This window comes from Poromitra crassiceps (genome assembly GCF_964638095.1).
Source record: "Poromitra crassiceps genome assembly, chromosome: 17".
NCBI classification, from domain to species: domain Eukaryota; kingdom Metazoa; phylum Chordata; class Actinopteri; order Beryciformes; family Melamphaidae; genus Poromitra; species Poromitra crassiceps.
Window position 1 is genome coordinate 33,155,877 of NC_139635.1, and position 18,879 is coordinate 33,174,755.

Below are 18,879 nucleotides of genomic sequence, written 5' to 3' on the forward strand. Positions count from 1 at the left end.
TAAGTGTGGCATATGGTTCCATGATATGATGACGCTCCTCTTGAGATGAGAGAGGGGGGACGTCAGTGACGTATAGGATAGATAATCCCCTCATAGGGATTTCTACAGGAGCCATGACATTGGTGGTGATCAGGGGAGGGGGTGGGGCGAGACAACTGCTCCAGTGATAATGAACAGCAGATGTGAGTAACAAATGTGAGTAATGACGTAGTAGCAAGGGCTCTATATACCACCACCACCGCTTAGGTGATTGGCTCAGCAGATCAGGAGTAGTCTGGGCACCTATCTTCCCGCTTTTTGTCATGGGGCGTAAACCACGGAACCAGAATGAACGCAGTGCGCCAAAAAACGTCTTTGTTGCCGTTAGCTTGACGTCTCTTGCCTCGATTAATTGTCTGATTCAAAGCTTCTGTATTGGCTTAAAAGATGTGAGATTGTGAATCCGCAATGTTTCTAAAAGAACTTCTTCAAAAACTTCATTCGGTACGTCCATCTTTTGTTTTGTTGTTTGCCGTTCTGATACTTGGGTCAAATTGTCAAGTTAACGTGAAAGTTGACGAGCTAGAAACGCTGCCCATCCGGTCTAGGGCGGGCTCTAGGCCGGAACCAGGTAGGGTGACAAAATCAATTGTGGGCGGGAGCCAGGCTCTTTCTCGCCGAGAAGAGCCTGGTGACGCGAGGTTAATCAGGAGAGACAGATGTCCTTAGCTGATTGGATATTGGGAAATGGAGAAGGGGCAGTTGTGACGTCACTAGTGATGTCACTCGAGCAATTGTGATGTCACTCGAGCAAATGTGATGTCATCAGTGATGTCACTCAAGCAATTGTGATGTCATCAGTGATGTCACTAAGGAGTTTACACACCCTGAATGACGAGGGGCATGTACGCATGGGGTGGTCTAAACTATGCTGTAGAGGTTAGTCTTCCATGATTGAAATTCAGTCAAAGACCACACTAACTTCACGACTGTAGCTCACTGTAAACTGAGCAGACAGTGCCGGTAAGCATGGTGTATCTTGGTTATGTTGGGGGGATGTGGCAAATGAGCTAAACTTCCAAAAAAGTGGTGTGTCCCGGGACACTGCCGATTTTCAACCAGCTTTGTATCATTACAACATAATTCAGTATCAGAAAACAGAAGAGTTTGAGTCAAGTTGTGGACCAGTGATGTAATTCATGCACTAATTACATCACTGGTCCACAACTTCACTCAAATCAACTCTTAGTAACTATCAAACTAAATGAATGACTGCAAAACTGTTTACAGTTTTCTGTTATACTATGTTGTAATAATACAAAGCTGGTTGAAAATCGGAAGTGTTCCTTTAAGGCTTTCTAAATGGGGTCTAAATGGAGCCCCCATCCTTGAGGGGGTTCCAGGGAGTCTAAAAAAAAAAAAAAGATAATACATCAAAATAATTTATTTTCACTATTCCATCCATAAGTAACACACACTTTACATGTATGACTATTTTGGTTGTGGGTTTCATTTATACACTTTAACTCTAAGCAAAACATCTTATCTGGGGGACCTAGCAGGGACAAAAATCGTATCAAATGGGGGACCTAGCAGGGACAAAAATCGTATCAAATGGGGGTCCGTGGATGACAGTTTAGGGGTCCTTGAGGTGAAAAAGTTTGAGGAGGAACCCCGGACATTACTGTCACAACAGCAGCTGTGTGCAGTGCTGCCGCTGTGCGGCTCCATCGACTCCAGCTGGCTCATCTATTTCCAGCAGCAGCACCAGTCAGTCGCCAGTCAGCCACGGTCCATCCAGGCTGGACAGTCACAGACAGGACACGTCAGGACAGGAGGAGTGTTATGGGGACTCACTGAAGAAGACACTCGTCCTTCCTCGGCAGCATCCCGGTGAAGTCAACCGAAAGGTAAATGATTGTTGTTAGAATTCATTCACTGCGTGCCGCTGCCATTGACAGTCTCTTTCTCTGGCTCTGACTCTCGTTAGCTAACGTTAGCTAGCCAGCTGGCTAACATTTCTTACGATGCATGAATTCAACTCCGAGGCAGACTGGATTCATGATTGATCCTATAGTCAGTATTTATCCCTCAATACGCTCACAGTGTAATTGTACCCTAGGACTCACCACTGACTCTGCCGTTAAACAGGTTAACGTTGCTATAAACCTAACGTTAGCTAAGGGTTAACTGATGGTTAACCGGCCGGGCGGTCTGGCAAACGGCTAATAGCTGTGCAGCCGACTCCATTCATTTAGCTACTCCTCAACTTGACTTGTCTCTGCTAGGCACAGCGTTTATGGCCTGGCCTGATGTTTTACTGGTGGCAACCAGAGATCATAACGTTGCATTCTGTGCGAATGTTCGTAAATAAACCATCTGTCTAGAGACTGTGTGCCGCGGTGACATTTGTTTATGAACACCTGCAAGTTTGTTTAGTCTCTGTGAATAGAGATGGTGTTGTGTGTTTTCCAGGTATGCTTGTAGCTGCATGGCTAGCTTGTTTTAGCAGAACGTTACGTTCAAAATTCCTGGCAATTGAGCAGTAACTGCCACCTCACCAACCACCTGTCTTTGCACTGTGATGTTGGAAAATGCTATAGGCAACATAGACTAAAGCTGCTTGCAGGTGTGGACATTGTTTTGCTTTTTAGGTAGACAGTCCCACCAGTCTTCTCAAGTACGCTGTGCTCAGCTGTCAGAGACAAGTGACATAGGAGCCTGTCATGATCATGAATAAGGTGAATGAAAAGGGCTGTAACTAGGCTAAGCAAAATGTGCCGTTACCTCCCCCCCCCCACACACACACACACTTTTTTTTAATAGAAGAGAAAAATATATGAATATACTGTACATTTTACACTTGTCCCAAGTTGCAGGATAGTTGACTCAGAGATGTGTTTTGTTGTGTACATTACACACAGTGAGTTTGACCCAAATGACAAGCAGGATATAGGGGCCATATCTTAGGCCCAAGGGCGAATCTTTGCTAGTTTGTAGCACTCAAAATAAAAATATTTTAATTACCACTGTTGTTTAGTTGCTGAAGTGGTAATTAAAAGAAAAAGAGAGAGCACTAGAAACTAGTAAAGATTTGCCCTTGCACATTGCACTAAGATTTGGGCATCTATTAGTCCTTTTCAGGACACTAAACCGATATAGATTTCTTACGATATCTATCGCTTTAGGGTCCTTGCACTGTCTGTTGATTCTCCCATAGCCATTCTTTTTTTAAATACAAAAAGGGCTATTCGTCTCTATTATGAAACCTTCTCTACTTCCCTTCTCTACTCTGAAAGTGACTTCAACCTAGGGAGGTTGTCTTAGCAACCATTGTGTTGAATCATGGATTTGTTGTACAGTAAATTCTCTTGGAAAAACAAATACTAGCTTCTCCGATCTCACAGGGCGTAGGCCTAGTCCTGCTCTTGCATGCCCAAATTAGCGTTTGGCCTTGACCATTGCCACTGTGTGTCACCGTGGTGTAGCCCCAAATCCACTGTGTGTCACCGTGGTGTAGCCCCAAATCCACAGCACTAGGCTGAGAAGTTTCAGGCTAATAATTTGAGACAATGTAGTCACTCCATTTGTTCCATATTCTAGTATGTGGGTCAAGGCATTTTCTTTTACCGTTGACTTTGCTTGTGAAGCTTATAGTTTGAATTTCCTTTTGAATATGAAAGGCCATTTCTGTGTTTCTGTTTCACCACAAGAAGAATTTGAGATGTGCAAAGGTGAAAAGTCAACACATTTCTGTCTGGTTATTAATGTTTCAGATGTTGACATCTGATGTTGTACATCAGTTATTCATTGGTGATTTTAAACAAGTTTTAAGTAGGATTGTGTTGGTGTATATAACACACTAGTAGAGTAGAGTACTACCAGTACTTTGAGTTTAACGTGAACCGTGTGGTCTGCATGGCCAGCCCAGTCACATGGACTGAGTCTATAATTGTCATCAAGTCAAAGCATGTGTGTTGTATCATTGTACATGTAGGCTATACTGTACCGAATCATGGAGTAAAGGTTACTAGGAGGACCATCAGGTTCACATCTGATCATTTTGAATGATACAAGCCTGCAATGATTAATGCATGGCCTTTCAGTGTTGATTCGTGCCCAGTGCTGAGTCACATGGTGCTGCTACAGTACGTTGGCTGGTTGTACCCTAACAGACCTAATACCCAGCAGCATTTCTCTCTCAGTACTCATGGTGTATGGGTGATATTAGCATTTTTAGTAATTTTTTTAACTCAAAATATTGAATCTGTAGTTCTTGTGTTCCTGATCAAATCCTATGACCATGGCACTTGTCAACATCATTGAACACACACAACAACATGGCACACTGCTCTGAAAAAGAGGTTGAACTGATCATTCATCATTCCCGGGCCGGCGCCATGTGTTTTCTTTGATAGTCTTTTTCAAACGGCTGCATAGCAGATGGGCCAGGAAGGAGGCCTTTTTTTGGAGAGCCACGTGCGCCGTGTTTATGTCTGAGGGCTCCATGTAGGATCTAAGCCAGGCAGGAGGAGATGCAAGAAAGCCAAAACAGAGAGGACCTCCTGATCGCCAAACCAGAAACCAGCCTGGATTTCCCACTGCTCTGACTACAGTCTGATGATGATGACTGGCTAGTGGCTACCTGCTCCATCTGCATGCAGTCTAGATATAGCATGGATGTCTAACATTTGCATATGGGCTAATTTCAGCAAACTGTGCTATTTAGTGACTAATCCTCATAAAGAATGCAACTTTGGCATACACTCATGCAGTACATGAGATCACATGTCAAGGAGGTGAACCAAAGTGTTACGTACAGATAGTGTGAATAGCGCTTAGTACCGTTCTTGTTTACAAAAAAAAGGTACAAGGGTAACAAGTTAACAACATGTTGAAGTTCAATGTACAGAATATCTGTTTGGCTCTGGCAGTAAATTGAGACCCTCCTTGATGAATCATCCACAGAAACGTACGTGTGTGTGTGTGTGTGTGTGTGTGTGTGTGTGTGTGTGTGTGTGTGTGTGTGTGTGTGTGTGTGTGTGTGTGTGTGTGTGTGTGTGTGTGTGTGTGTGTGTGTGTGTGTGTGTGTGTGTGTTGTACATGTGACTGACGCTGCTGCTTTGCCCCTTGGTCCTTTTCCTCGGCTTGTAGAGCGTGACGTGTATCCTTATCAGCGGGACAACACAGTGTGGCCCGTCACAGGAATTCGCCGTCCCTTATCAGCCGTCCACCCGCCACCTTTAAGGGCCTCCTCCATTGGCTGATGCCTGGGTCTCCTGTCAGCTGACTGGATGTAGTTGTACACACACACACACACACACACACACACACACACACACACACACACACACACACACACATCACCCCCCGCAGAGAATGTCCCAGAAGAGAAATGACCACATTTATGACATTGTTTTGCATAATTGCCACTGGCGTCAGTCAGGTAGCACCGTGTTGGTGTTGTTTACCCCCGTGGAAGGTTGTTCCACGGCGATTAGGAGAGCAGTATAAGAGATTGGATTGAAGATGTCAGGAAGACATTATCATCGTTGCTCGAGGGAGGAAGACTTTACTCCCAGCGGAGTATCCAGAGGTGGCTGAGCTGCTGCTCCACCAAACGCTGATGAAAAGACTGCGGTCCTCCTGGGGGGACATGGACTCCCTGCTGGGAAGCACTACAGAGGACAACACGGACACCAGCGAGCAGGATACAGGCTCCCTGTCTCCCAGGGCCTCCTGGTCGTTGGTGAGTCAGCGTTGACGGATGTATTGGATCAGATCACAGCTTGGGGCCTGATGCTGCCTGGAGGGCCTGATGCTGCCTGGAGGGCCTGGCTACTACAGTGTTAGTCGCCTATTGTCGGGTTTCACAGGTGGTTTGCCTTATTTTGGGGGCCAAGTCTAGTGGCTTGGTACCTGGCCACATGTGACTCATAGATGGATCATGTGAGTAATAGGACTATGTTCAAGGCTGCTTTTCGGGGATTAAAGTTTTACGTCACTATGACGGATTTTCGGCTTTTGGATTCCAGAGAGCCAGTTTAGACTGTGAGAGTAGAGCCGGAAGGAGGAGGGGGGGGGGTCTGTGTATTTGATATAGTCAAAAACATACAAGCAAAGTATGAGTGAAGGAGCCTGTCTGGTCTACCCATCTCACTTCCCACCCAAAAAAAACAAAAAACGTGTTAATTCATCAATTCATTTAGTTAAAGAAAGAGGTTCACAGAGACAGGTCTGAAATGCACTCTTCTTAACAACAAAGATTAAAATGGACAAAGTGTACATACTGTAGGCTAAAAACTAAGCAAGGATAAACCATTGAACTACTGTAAGTCATTCACATTTCAAACCTCAACATGGAGAATGTTGATGTTGTCCAGGCAGGCATCTTTACCTGCCAGACGTCATCTCCACAAAACCTACCGACGTCTAGTCTACATATTTAACAAAATATATTTAGATTTGTTTTTTTTCTCTGTCTTTTTTTCTGCCTATAAGTTATGTGTACGGGGCGGCTGTAGCTCAGGAGGTAGAGCAGGTTGTCCACTAATCGCTTTGGATAAAAGAGGTCGTGGTTCGATTCCCACCGCCTCCAGTCTGCATGTCGAAGTGTCCTTTGGCAAGACACTGAACCCCAAATTGCTCCTGATGGTGTGCCAGCACCCTGCGTGGTAGCCTGCCGCCATCGGTGTATGAATGGGTGAATGTACCTACTGACTGTAAAGCGCTTTGGATAAAAGCGCTATATAAATGCAGGCCATTTACCATGTAGGCTATTATGCGAGCTAAGAGTTTGTATTGGCTTTGGCAAAATAACTTTTGTGACATGTTGCTCTCTCTCGTCTGACTCATCTGAATCTGCAAGACACTGAAATGGGAAATAGACGATGAATAACTGCAGGAAATATTGTGCGCCCCCCCTCACACACACACACACACACACACACACACACACACACACACACACACACACACACACACACACAATTGACAGTAATGTTTGGTTTTAATGCTGGATACTCTCCTCAGCCTGCTCAACCGGCCTGATGTTGATGTTCCATTACATAGCATGTGTGGGTTCAGTGGTTAATTATTTGTAATTTGCGTGAGGAGATGAAGTGTCTCTTCTGGCTCTACCTGTTATAGTTTACTGCTTATTATTCTACCTACTAGGCTACCTGTTGAGTGACTACAGGCTCACTGCTCAACACCACAACTCATAATTACTTTGGAAAAGCAACCATACAGTGTTTGAGGTAAACACACCGTTCATTAGTTGTGTATTTTGAATGTAACCGAGGTGTAAGAATGCACGAATAAATGCCAAATGAAGCTTACTCAAAACTCATCAAAACAACCCTCCACCACAGGGAGCGCCCATTTCCTGTTAAACACTACAGTTCACAGATTTCTGCATAAAAGCGGAAGTTAATTCACCCCGCAAAGTTTCAGTCACGTTTTCTTCTTTTTTTCTTCTCCCCCTTGTGTGGTACTGTAGCTATTATGTCTGTCTGGCACACAGAAGTCTATGATGATTCCTGCATCACTTTTTCTTAGTAGCCCACATTGCTCGTATGCATTGAGCTGAATTTAAAAAACTTTTTTTTTTTTTTTTTTTTTTATGTTGTTACCGTAGTTATGATAGGGCCATATGATTTCCTCAAAATGGAAAAACGGACGGAATCATGGAATTTGGTGAGAAAAATGGAATCAACTCTAAAACATGGAATATTGCACAATTTTCCATAATTTGTCTGAATTTGATTAAAAAAAAAGTAGGCCTAATTATCAAAATCAAAAGTAAACCTCATTATTGTAGTAACCTAAATGGTTTGATGATTGTAAAATTGGATTGAGGTGTTTTGAGAGGAGGTGGTCGTGGATCTTGCGTGGGACCCTTACATCACCTGACAGCTTGGTTTTCACTCTGAGTGTGGAAGAGGCTGTCTGAGAGAGCCAAATCATCAAAACAACAACAACAACCACAATCCTAAGCCCAAAATTAAAATGGAAAAAACGGAATTGGGAGTGAAAAAATAAAACAGAATTTTGGGAAAAAATAAAACAGATTTCATATGGTCCTAGATAATCTTTTGTTGGAGTTTTTCATAAACCTTCATAAACATAGATCTAGGTAAGCCTACATTACTAAAAATACTATATCTCTCACCTTTCACTAAGTAAAAAAAACATTTGTTTTTGTTAAACCTTGGAGTCGAACTGAACTGGGTTGTTGTTGTGGTTTGCAGATTGACTGACTCAGTGTGTATATACAGTACATGAAAGAATTGGTAGTGTGGTTGCAAGCATGCTTTAACAACTCTCTGGATTGCTTATTTGTTTGAGCTGTTTATGACTGGAGATAAAAACATTGTACGGATATTCAAAGAGTTTTGACCCTAATGACATGATGACCATTACCCGTCTGTTGAAAGTTTTTAGTTTATTTCACCCTCAACTATTGGATGTTTTCTTGGGGCCAAATAGCCTAGCTTTCCAATGGGATTTCCCCAAGCTTACGCAAGCAATAGGAAACAGTCAAAATGATGCACTTTGCCAGTGTTTTGGCAACTCTGATTTTCTCCTATTTCATTTTGAATGTAGTGATTATTTGCCAGTAGCTGGTAATTTAATCTTGTCTGGAGCTGGGTGGTGGCTGGTGTAGGAAGCTGATGATAATAACGCTGTACAAATGATACACAGTGTACATTGACTGAATGTCAATAAGGGGCCCTTTACTTAGGCACAGCTTGTATTTATTTTTCCACCCTCCCTGTGTGCAAATGTGGGGCAAAGTTCTTAGAAGGCAGTTCCTAGAAAGAGCAGAGAGCTTCCTGTTGTTTACAGATGGTCCCACACATCCAATCATATTCTAGACCCCCCATTACAACCCCTGGCACAGTCCAGGTAGTGTGATGGCTCTGTTTGGTTTCCCACCGTGTTTACCTGTGTGTGTGTGTGTGTGTTTGTGTGTGGTCGAGAGGCACGGATGATTCTGAGCAGCCTGGATATTTTAAATGAATGTTTTTGACATCAGTATTCTCCTTGGAAAACCCCTATTGTGGTACAATTTGCCCTATTCTCTGAGCCACCCATAAACAATGTTGCCCCTATCCCCCCCCCCCCCCCCCCCCCCCCCCCTCCCGCTCCCCTCTACTGCCCCCTGCTGGACCCTGAACAAAAGGTCAGTGTGAGATGATCTCAGGAGTGTGTGAGCCGTTCGGGTTACGTCAAACCCAGTCAGCAGGGGAATTGGTTTACAAGCCTCACTAAAGTAGACCCTGACCACCTGACGCCGAGCCAACCAAATCCAGGTTCGCTAAGACAGTTAGCTTAGCATCATTGGTCTTAGGTCCCGATCCCAATGCTACACCCATCGCAAATAACCTACCGGTAGTTTAATAACTTCAGAGGCCACAAGTAGGCTGGAAATGTAGAGTGCCAGTGCCAATGAGTTTGTCAAAGGAATGATTAGCTTAGGCCTATCTCCACTTTACGACGGCAGTTATCTCTGATTTATTGGCTTGAACGTAAATTGCTTGTAAAACAGTTTCAGGCTCACAAACTGCATGTCCCCCAGGCACACAAAAAAACGCTCTGAGGTTAACGTGCAGAGTTGATCCTATAGCCACAGACAGAACTACTGTATGCTTCTCATAGTATTCACTTTATGATATACTTAGCAGAGGATGAGAAATGTAAACAGGAAGTGGGCTGCCTCCATGGGGCGGCAGCAGCAGCAGGAACTGGCTGTGTGGTCGTCCCTTCTCTCATTGTCTCTCCCGCTCACCGCTCAGCCGTCAGCCCCCCTCGCTCTGATGTGGCTCCGGAGGGACGGCGACCCGTGACAGTGTGACATTGGCACTCTGCCAGTCTGCATGCGCAGGTCAGGAGATGACAGAGTGACACCACACGGGGCAGGCAGCCAGTGAGACGAAAGCAAAAGACAAGCCAGACACAGACACACTGTACAGAAGAGAGAGAGAGAGATAGCTACATACTGGGGTAAGGAAACTCGAGTGAAGTGAAAAGGAAAACGTTGTTGTGGGACTGTTGCTGTACTATGACACCCTCCTCCTATGCTTGGCTTAGCTCTGCTAATGTGGTCTTCTTCCTCTCGTCTTCTTCCTCCAGGCGGACACCATGAACTACGTGGGCCAGCTGGCAGGCCAGGTGCTGGTCACCGTCAAAGAGCTGTACAAGGGCATCAACCAGGCCACGCTGTCGGGCTGCATCGACGTGGTGGTGGTCCGCCAGAGAGACGGCACCTACCAGTGCTCGCCCTTCCACGTGCGCTTCGGCAAACTGGGTGTGCTGCGCTCCAAAGAGAAAGTGGTGAGAACGATTTCATTTGTTTCTGTTTCCTTTCCCTGAAACGTTAACTCATATGTGTGAACCTAAATCCGTTGACAATTTGAGCGTCATCTTAAAAAAAAAAAAAGTGATGTGCTTTTTAAAACAATATTTTGTCAGGCAAGTAGGCCCAGTTCTTGACAATCTGTGCAATAATGAGTATTACGAATACCTGTATGATCGGTTTCAAGCCACCTTAAAGGAGAACTTACCTCCAAAACACTTTTTTTCAGCTTTTAACCAATATATATGACTTTGGGGGTGATGTGTGAAGAATTCTGGTCAAAATTTCCACATTTGACACCAAACTGTTGCCATTTTACCATTTGTATCATTTTTCAGCAGTATATCTGGCATAAGCGCCCTCTAAGGGTCCAACACTGCTTTTTTTTTTTTTCTCAAATGAATGGGATATTTGACACGTCGTTACGTCACGGTGACCCAAAGACTATGGGATTTCAAGATAGTTACTCCCCTACTCCCCCTGTACCCTCTGCAGTGCTCTTCTTCTTCTTCTTCTTCTAGCGTTTTATGGCGGTTGGCAAACTTATTTGTGCATTACCGCCACCTACAGTACTGTATTGCAACAGCTTCACCTCAAAGTTGATAAAAGTCAGTGCTCTCAGCCTAGTGGCCCGTAGAGTAGGAGTTTGGCGTTTTGAGAGAGACAGAGATATAGATAGACAGAGATATAGATAGACAGAGATACGAAGTTAGCTAGTAGATTGTGCTGTTAGTTTATATTAGTTTATTGTTTGTGTGCTATTTAGTAAGTTAGTGATTTTAGACAGTTGTTAGGTTAGATTTTCTCCATAGTCGTGTAGTAGTTTAGTTGGTTAGTTAGTAGCTAGATAGCTTTGTTAGCTTTAGCATTAGCGTTAGCCTAGCGTTAGCCTTCATAGCTTATTGTAGTGATAGTTTTAGCCGAGCAGAATGGGTCGGAGGTGCGTCTTCCCCGGCTGTAAAAGCAGTGGTGCCGTGCTATACAGCTTCCCTGTGGACCCAGAGGTTCTGCGAAAGTGGCTGGTTGCGCTGGGCCTGGAGAGTGGTGTCCGTGTCGCGCCTACAGCAGCAGTATGCCAGCGGCATTTCACAAGGGACTGTTTTGCGAATGCCGGTGAAGTTGAGCAGGGATACTCCACGCAGCTCAAACTCAAAAGGCATGCCGTGCCTTGGTCAGTGGCCAGTGGCAGTACACGGCCGCCATCACAGCCGCATCGTGAGGTGAGTCGAAGCTAGCTCCTTTGATATGCTGGTATTGATGAATAATGCGTTTATGTTATGTGAATAGGTAGGCTAATTAGAATTGGAATACGATCGGCAGAAAGGTAATTTTGCGCGCTAAACGTAGCGTTAGTTTCAGTGGTTTTATGTCCGCCAAATAGACTAGACTGCCTGATTGAAAAATAATATGCTAAGTTGCTCACTAGCAGGGGGGAAAAAAATGCTAAGTTGCTCACTAGCAGGAAAAAAAAACGTGTGTGTGTGTGTGTGTGTGTGTGTGTGTGTGTGTGTGTGTGTGTGTGTGTGAGTCAGTTTAGAGACATGGCGTGCCAGACTGAAGCAGTCAGCACAAAACATGCTATTGGACAGGCTGACATCAAGCCTCCCAGACGAAGCAAGGGTGAGTCATAATATTAGGTTGATACACCTGCTAGGCTGCTACACATGTATAATGATGAATGGGCTGAAGCTAGACACAATCGAGTCTGAAAGAGCACTGTAAGTTTGAAGTCGACCTGACAAACGGTTCTCGATACACGGAGGACAGGCGTGCAGACCTGGAATTATTGTATACAAGTGACTTGTGTTTTTTGAGACTACAATATGCAGCCCTTATTGTGGTTCTCCCTGGTCCAGGAGGTCTAAGACAAACCATACAATTTGCTTATGAAGCTAGAAAAATCCAACGAGATGACCTAAATTGGCTGTTTTGAGTGATTTTAAATATGATACATTATGAAGAATAAGTGCCCATTATGTTTTCTAACCCCTGGTCTAAACTTCTGTCTGTGGGCATGTTGCTACGTTGTTCGTATGGGCCAAATACCACCTGTGTGTGTTGTTATCAACTGTTATTGCTAACAATGACTAGCCTGGCTAGAGCTAACCCTGGCTAGTATTCCAATTTATATATTAGCCTATCTGTTTATTGAGATTAAAATCAAATCAGTATCATCCAGAGATGGGGACTTGGATTTGAGACTTGGACTTGAGTCATACACACTGCACACACAGTGACTTGAGACTTGTCCTCAAAGACTTTAGACTTGATTTGAGATTTGGGACCCGTGAAAACAATCTTTATTTTTTTCTTTATTTGCCCCCCTCCCCCCATTTCCACCACTGTCCATAAGAGACTTGACTTGGACTTGTGACCAAATACTTGCAAAAAATGACTTGGTATCATCACTATCACTGCAGCTGCCTCTCAACTCGTTGTAGTAACAGCCTATAAGCTACAGCTATCAGTGTCAGGTGTTTCTTTAGCTTTTTTAGCGTTTATTTAGAACTTTAGCTGGTGCTCACATATTTGAGTTTGCGCTGCTTACTGTAAAACCCTTTCTTCATGTGCAGCTACTCAGGCCCGAGTGCCTAGCAGGAATGTGTCGTGTGACACAAGCACACTGGTTCCTGAGGCCCAGCCAATGCTTGACTCTCAAACAAGCTCCAGCCCAGGCACTCCCCCAGTCAAAAGGAAGCGGTGTGAGGAGTCCAGCTCCCCGCTAGTTTTAACCGGCAGTTCCATGGATAGGTAAAGCATTTACTTCAGAATACTACTGCTTTTTATGTGATGGTTTTCAGTCACAGATAATGGTAGTCTGTCATTTAGAAGTGCTGTTGTCTGGTTTATTTAGTCAGATTTTTGTCAACACAAGGTTCATTCATACTCATAGAGCATTTTCCTTACACCATATCATTTGTCTTTCCCTTTTCTAGTACCTCAAATGCATTGCCACCTCATGCAGTGACCAAGTACATCGTCTACGAAGACAAATTAATGGAGCTGTTTGAAAAATGTTCACTTTGCCACCGGAGCTGTGAGATCACCAAAACAGTCATTGGGACACTCCTCCGGGTGAAGCAGTACTGCCATCACTGCCACCACGCTGACCAGTGGTCCAGCCAGCCAATGGTGAACAACAACATACCAGCAGGGAACCTTCAGCTGTGTGCTGCGGTTCTGTTCACAGGCTCATCATTTGCTAAAACATCAAAGGTGAGACAGGAACAAATTTATAATATGTTTTGTTCCGGTAGTAGATTGCAATTATGTCGCATCACATTACTGTTTTCCTTTTAGTTCATGGAAGCCTTCAAGATCCAAGGAATCTCGGAAAAGACCTTCCATAAACACCAGGCCAAGCTCCTCTTACCCACCATCAACTGGCAGTGGAACCAGGACCAGGAGGCTCTAATCAATGACAGCATAGCTGGTGGAGATGTGACACTCGGGGGTGACATGCGGGCGGACACGCCGGGTGAGGATTTTATGAGGATGTATGATAGTTAGCTACAGCATAGCTACAGCATATTTTCAACATTTTTTAGTACTGTTATTTTATAGTTTTATTACTCTTTACTCTCCTGTTTTTAGGACATTCTGCAAAGTATGGGAGCTACACTATGATGGATCTCAAAGTAAACAAAGTCATTGACATTCAATTGGTTCAGGTGAGACATTGATAGAAAAACAGTAAGAAAAATAATTCACATGAGTCCTTTTGTATATACTGTGCAGAGCATATATCTATTTTTTTGATCCATCACCAGAGCAATGAAGTTGGAAACAGCGGACGGATGGAGAAGGAGGGATTTGAGAGAAGTCTGTCTCTGCTGGAGCGCAAGGGAGTCCCAGTCAAAGCTGTAGTCACTGACAGACATACAGGAGTCCGGAAATTTTTGCGGGAGCAAAGAAGTGAGATTACTCACTACTTTGACCCGTGGCATATTGGAAAGGGTATGTATGAAACGATACTAAAACATCATATTGCTGCAATTTTCTCTTACAATTTGTGTTTGTAAGCTTTATGTTTTGTGCCCAGGCGTGGGGAAGAAGATTGATGCACTTGGTAAATTGAAAGGAATGCAGAAGGTGGCCTTGTGGAGGAAGAGTGTGGTGAACCACATTTATTGGTCGGCTATGACCTCTGCATCACCGCAGGAGGTTGAGGCGAAGTGGTCCTCCGTCGCCAGCCACACCCAGAATCTCCACACCCATGACAATGCCCTTTTTCCAAAGTGTCTCCACCAGCCTCTAGTCGGTGAGCAGGCAAGGGAGTGGCTCGAGCCAAGTAAGTGCAGTTGTAAATCGCTGATCATGTTTACAGCTATTTATGTTGCCAAATTGGGTTAATTACATTACTCCTGTGTGTAGGTACTGCAGCATGTGAAAAATTGACAGCAATTCTGCTGGCTCCGAGACTGATAAAAGACATCATAAAAATCAGTCCACAATACCACACTTCAGGGATTGAGTCGTTTCACAGTCTGATCCTCAAGTTTGCCCCCAAAAATGTGGTGTTCTCCTTCACTGGAATGCTGTGCAGGTATTCAATGCCTGTATATTTTCTAACTTCTAGTATTCACCCTCCCCTCCCATTTTTTTGTAATGGCTGAACCTAACTGAATGTGCTTCTTATTAGACTGCAGCTGACGGCAATGCACTACAATGAAAATGCAGACAGAACACATTCATCCACTGCAGCTGGAGCACTGAGATACTCGATCGTGTATCCAAAGTACAAGCACGGTGACTACAGTGTGCAAGCACTGAAGAGTCATCCCACTTCAGGTATTTTTTTTTTGTCATAAGTGCAGCATCATGATTCATTTTGGGAAAGTTGTGTTATAACTCTGTTTTATCTGTACACTGAAGGCTACATCGACACATTGATGGAGCTATTGTTTGATCATGTTGTGGGAGAGCCGCGTCCGTATCAGGAGTTCCTTGATGCAGTTCCTGTCCCAGAGGCTCTATGTGCACAGTTTCAGAGGCCTGACAAAGCTGAAGCAGTGGCCAGACACAAGTCACGATTCTTCAAGAATAGCTAAGGTTTGGCTGATTACATAATAGTTTGTAAGAATATATTTCTGGTTATTGATCACTGAAAGTGGTTGTTTGCCAGTTGTATTACTATCCGCTGATATATCCCTGTTATCGAACTAAAAATCTACACGCTTTTTTTCTTTTTTTTCCAGTGACGTGTGAGTTCCTGTCCAGGAAAGAGGCTGTCACTGCAGTGAAGCGCCCGGGGACCAACTTCTTCCAACCGCCGCTGGTCAGACGATCTTCTGCATGTCTTTAGTGGGCGGTTCAGAACCCGAAATTAACTTTTTGACTCACTGGCCAGGTGACTGGTAGATGGGGGGGGGGGGAAATCCACCCGCCAGGCATATTTCTTACTGGCCAAAATAATATATCACATTTTTGTCATAAATACGTCAAGGATTCTGCTGAGGATTTTTCTCAGATGGCCATTGCAGCCAGTAATGTTCCCGAATATTTACCGTCCACTATTAAACAAAGGACGTTATAAAATACTTGTTTGAAGAATCGGGTAGACCCCTGAGCGTCACCCGTCAAATGTAAAATCTGGTTGCCAATAGCGCTTGGCGGGTGTTAATTTTGGGCCCTGGGGGGGGTATATATGGAGGAACCCCAGGGAGAACATGCAAACTCCACACAGAAAGGCTCTTTCGACAAGATAGCCCACCTGGACAGTAGGCACTGAAGACATGGGGGGTGGAACATGCCCACAGCGTCCCAGGGGGGGATTGAACCCAGGACCTTGTAGCTGTGAGGCAACAGCACTACCACTGCACAACCGTGCCTCCATCAGCCCAACAGACTCCACTTCAGATGGCTGTGTGCACGCCCGGTATCTGAGATCACACACAAATATATTCTAGCAGTAACTAGACTTGTCTTGTATCAGTACTAAACACTAAATGATACCTCTTTGACCTCTCTTTGTCTTCCCAAAACATCTGTTATCTGTTTCCAACCAGAGGTTCTACTGAGAGCTGAACAACTTGTCCACTAAAGATTTCCTTCTCCCGTCTAACAACTGACTGCCGACTACATGTCCCTCCATGCTGAAGGCCCAAGTAAGTTTCAAGTCATTTGGTCCATGTCATGTTAGCCAATTTGTCTAACCTGTTCAAAAAGTACAAGAGTGAATTCAATCTACATTATAATTATTGATATTCTGTGAAATACATTTAATCAAAGCAGCAACAAATAACTTGATGAAAACCTTATTTCTTCTCAATAAAAATCCCTCCCATCGCTTTCACAACATGGTGAAATACTGACAGCCAGACTGAAAAGTATAATCAAACAAATAACTACTGAAACTTATGTATGTCTTTTTAATCAAAAAAATATTACCTCCCCATCACTTTTACTGACAGCCTAGTCTCAACACCAGACCCATGAGTTCTTATGCTCATACGCGACTTTAGCCCACCCAACCTGCCTGTTGAAAAGGAATCACTTTCATTGGTGCTATGACCTGTCGGTTCTCCTCCCAAAACAGCTGCAAAGTAGCACAGATTATTACCTCAAACATTTTTTTTTTTTACTTGGACAAATTAGTTCCTGTCCAGTGGTGGGGTTGAGTCCATGCCGAGGTTTTATCAGCTCAACAGACTCCACTTCACATGGCTGTGTGCAAGGTATCTGAGACCACACACAAACTTGTGTTGTATCTGAACACTAAACACTACGGCATTGAGCTCTCTCTGTGTCTTCCTGAAACATCTGTTTATCTGTTTCCCACCAGAGGTTCTACTGAGAGCTGAACAAGATTGACGTCTCCCGTCGAACATCTGACTGCCTTCAACCTGCGCAGGCTACGAATCAAACTTCTCTTCAACCTTGCCTTACCTTGCAACACTACCGGGACAGAAAATTGGTGTTTCTTCCCCTCTTGACTCTCACTGCTGTTTTTTTTCCCTCTTAGTTTGGATGTTACTTCAGGGTATCTGCGGGGTCTTGAAAAGTAAAATTGATAAATTAATTTAGGGAAAATTAAGGCCCTTTCAGAGGTATTACATTTTGTAGCTTTTGTGCTGATGGTCTTAAATGAGCATATGATATCAGCCCATATCGATCGTAGACCCCTGAATTGAACAGATATCGTGAGAGCAGACTAGATACAGTATATCATCCCGCTACGTTCACACAGACACAGGGAACCTACGCCTTGCCTTGCCTCAACCCACGCCTACACCTGCAGACCTTGAGCTGGGTGTGAACCGATCACACCGCACGCCTTTGCACGCTGAACCTGGAGCCGAGTCACAAGCGCCTCTCCTCTCTCCCGGCTGTATTTTTTCACGTGTGGTCCCGAATTATCATGTGTAGGTAAAATAAATCTGATATATTTAATGTTCTATTGATGCTGGATATGTATAACCAGGTCTGACTATAGTCAGACTTTTTAGAGAGGCAATCTTGCAAGAATATGTGCTGGCACAACAACATTGTCCATCTTGCTTCTTCGGTCGCTATTCTCTCTTGAAGATTTGTTTGCCGACGGGAAGAAAGCCCCACGTGATAGCCACCCGTCAATCTCACTCTCTGCTCAACACTGTTGTAGTAACTATTTTATTTTGAAATTCAGTTGACTGCCATTTCCCACGGATATTGTCGTGGTTTTCTTTCGTGGCTTGACAGAAGAAGCCTGCATGCACGCGCCTTGTCGGCTTGAAAATAGAACTTGCGCCTAAACGATAAAATCGGCAAGGCACAGGCGAGGCGTGGGTACACGCAGGGTTCGCGCTCAGGCGCCCGGTGTACACAGCCTCGTTGACTAAAACGGACGCCTATTTAAAAGCGTGGATAAAGGCAAGGCTTGGGTGGCCGGTGTGAACTAAGCCTTAGAGTTTGGTAGTCTTTTCCTGATTTTAAACGGTGCATTACAGTAAACTGATGTCATTTTCTGAACTTACGAGACTGTTCTAGCTGCCTTCACCAACTTAGTCCTTACTTCCACATCATTAGTGATGATTATTTATCAAAAATCTTGTGTAAATGTCACCCTCACCTTGTGAATTGCACTCGAACAGTCAGTTATCAGTGCAATTTATAAAGTAAAGCGTCAACCAGAACAAGTAACCACTGAGACCCCTCACTGATAAAAAAAAATCTATCCAGTATCTTCAGGAGTGTTTTAATTCAATCCAAGCAACTCCCATCAATCTATATCAATCTAAACAAAATTAGGTCATGGACTAAAAAGTCATACTCATGGTCATTCTGTACTGGGTCTTCATCAGGCCATAGCCTGATGAAGACCCAGTGAGGTTGAAACGCGTTGCGTTTTCCTGCCCGTGTCTCTTATTTTGTATGAAGTTGTACATTGTATGTAAACCTGAGGTTACCTGTGTACCAACACTTCTGGATTAAATTTCTCATAAAGTAACCAGTAAGCTCCTTTTTTCACTTTTGTATTCTACTTGACTTTGAGCTTGCTTGCTGCCACTTTCTCTACTCCTAGGTTACTAGTATAACATTTCTATCTCAATAGGCTTCAC

At 44.1% G+C, this 18,879-nt stretch overlaps 2 protein-coding genes across 2 annotated transcripts in view; both read left to right on the forward strand.

The window, feature by feature from the left end:
• Positions 1 to 1,810: 1,810 nt before the first annotated feature.
• lpin2 (lipin 2) overlaps positions 1,811 to 18,879 on the forward strand; it is a 44,291-nt gene continuing 27,222 nt past the window's right edge. The window contains exons 1-2 of the mRNA XM_083653780.1: positions 1,811 to 1,889; positions 10,117 to 10,317. Of these exons, the coding sequence (XP_083509906.1) occupies positions 10,126 to 10,317 (192 nt within the window). The 5' untranslated portion in view covers positions 1,811 to 1,889; positions 10,117 to 10,125. The remainder of the gene's footprint in view (positions 1,890 to 10,116; positions 10,318 to 18,879) is intronic.
• On the forward strand, positions 11,023 to 18,767 carry LOC310792075 (uncharacterized protein). Its single transcript, XM_083653781.1, has 15 exons — positions 11,023 to 11,559; positions 11,872 to 11,959; positions 12,913 to 13,090; positions 13,276 to 13,555; positions 13,640 to 13,817; positions 13,934 to 14,010; positions 14,110 to 14,296; positions 14,382 to 14,630; positions 14,714 to 14,885; positions 14,982 to 15,130; positions 15,215 to 15,391; positions 15,538 to 16,217; positions 16,348 to 16,446; positions 16,937 to 17,016; positions 17,124 to 18,767. The coding sequence occupies exons 1-11, from the start codon at positions 11,269 to 11,271 to the stop codon at positions 15,388 to 15,390; spliced, it is 2,025 nt and encodes a 674-aa protein (XP_083509907.1). The 5' UTR covers positions 11,023 to 11,268; the 3' UTR covers position 15,391; positions 15,538 to 16,217; positions 16,348 to 16,446; positions 16,937 to 17,016; positions 17,124 to 18,767.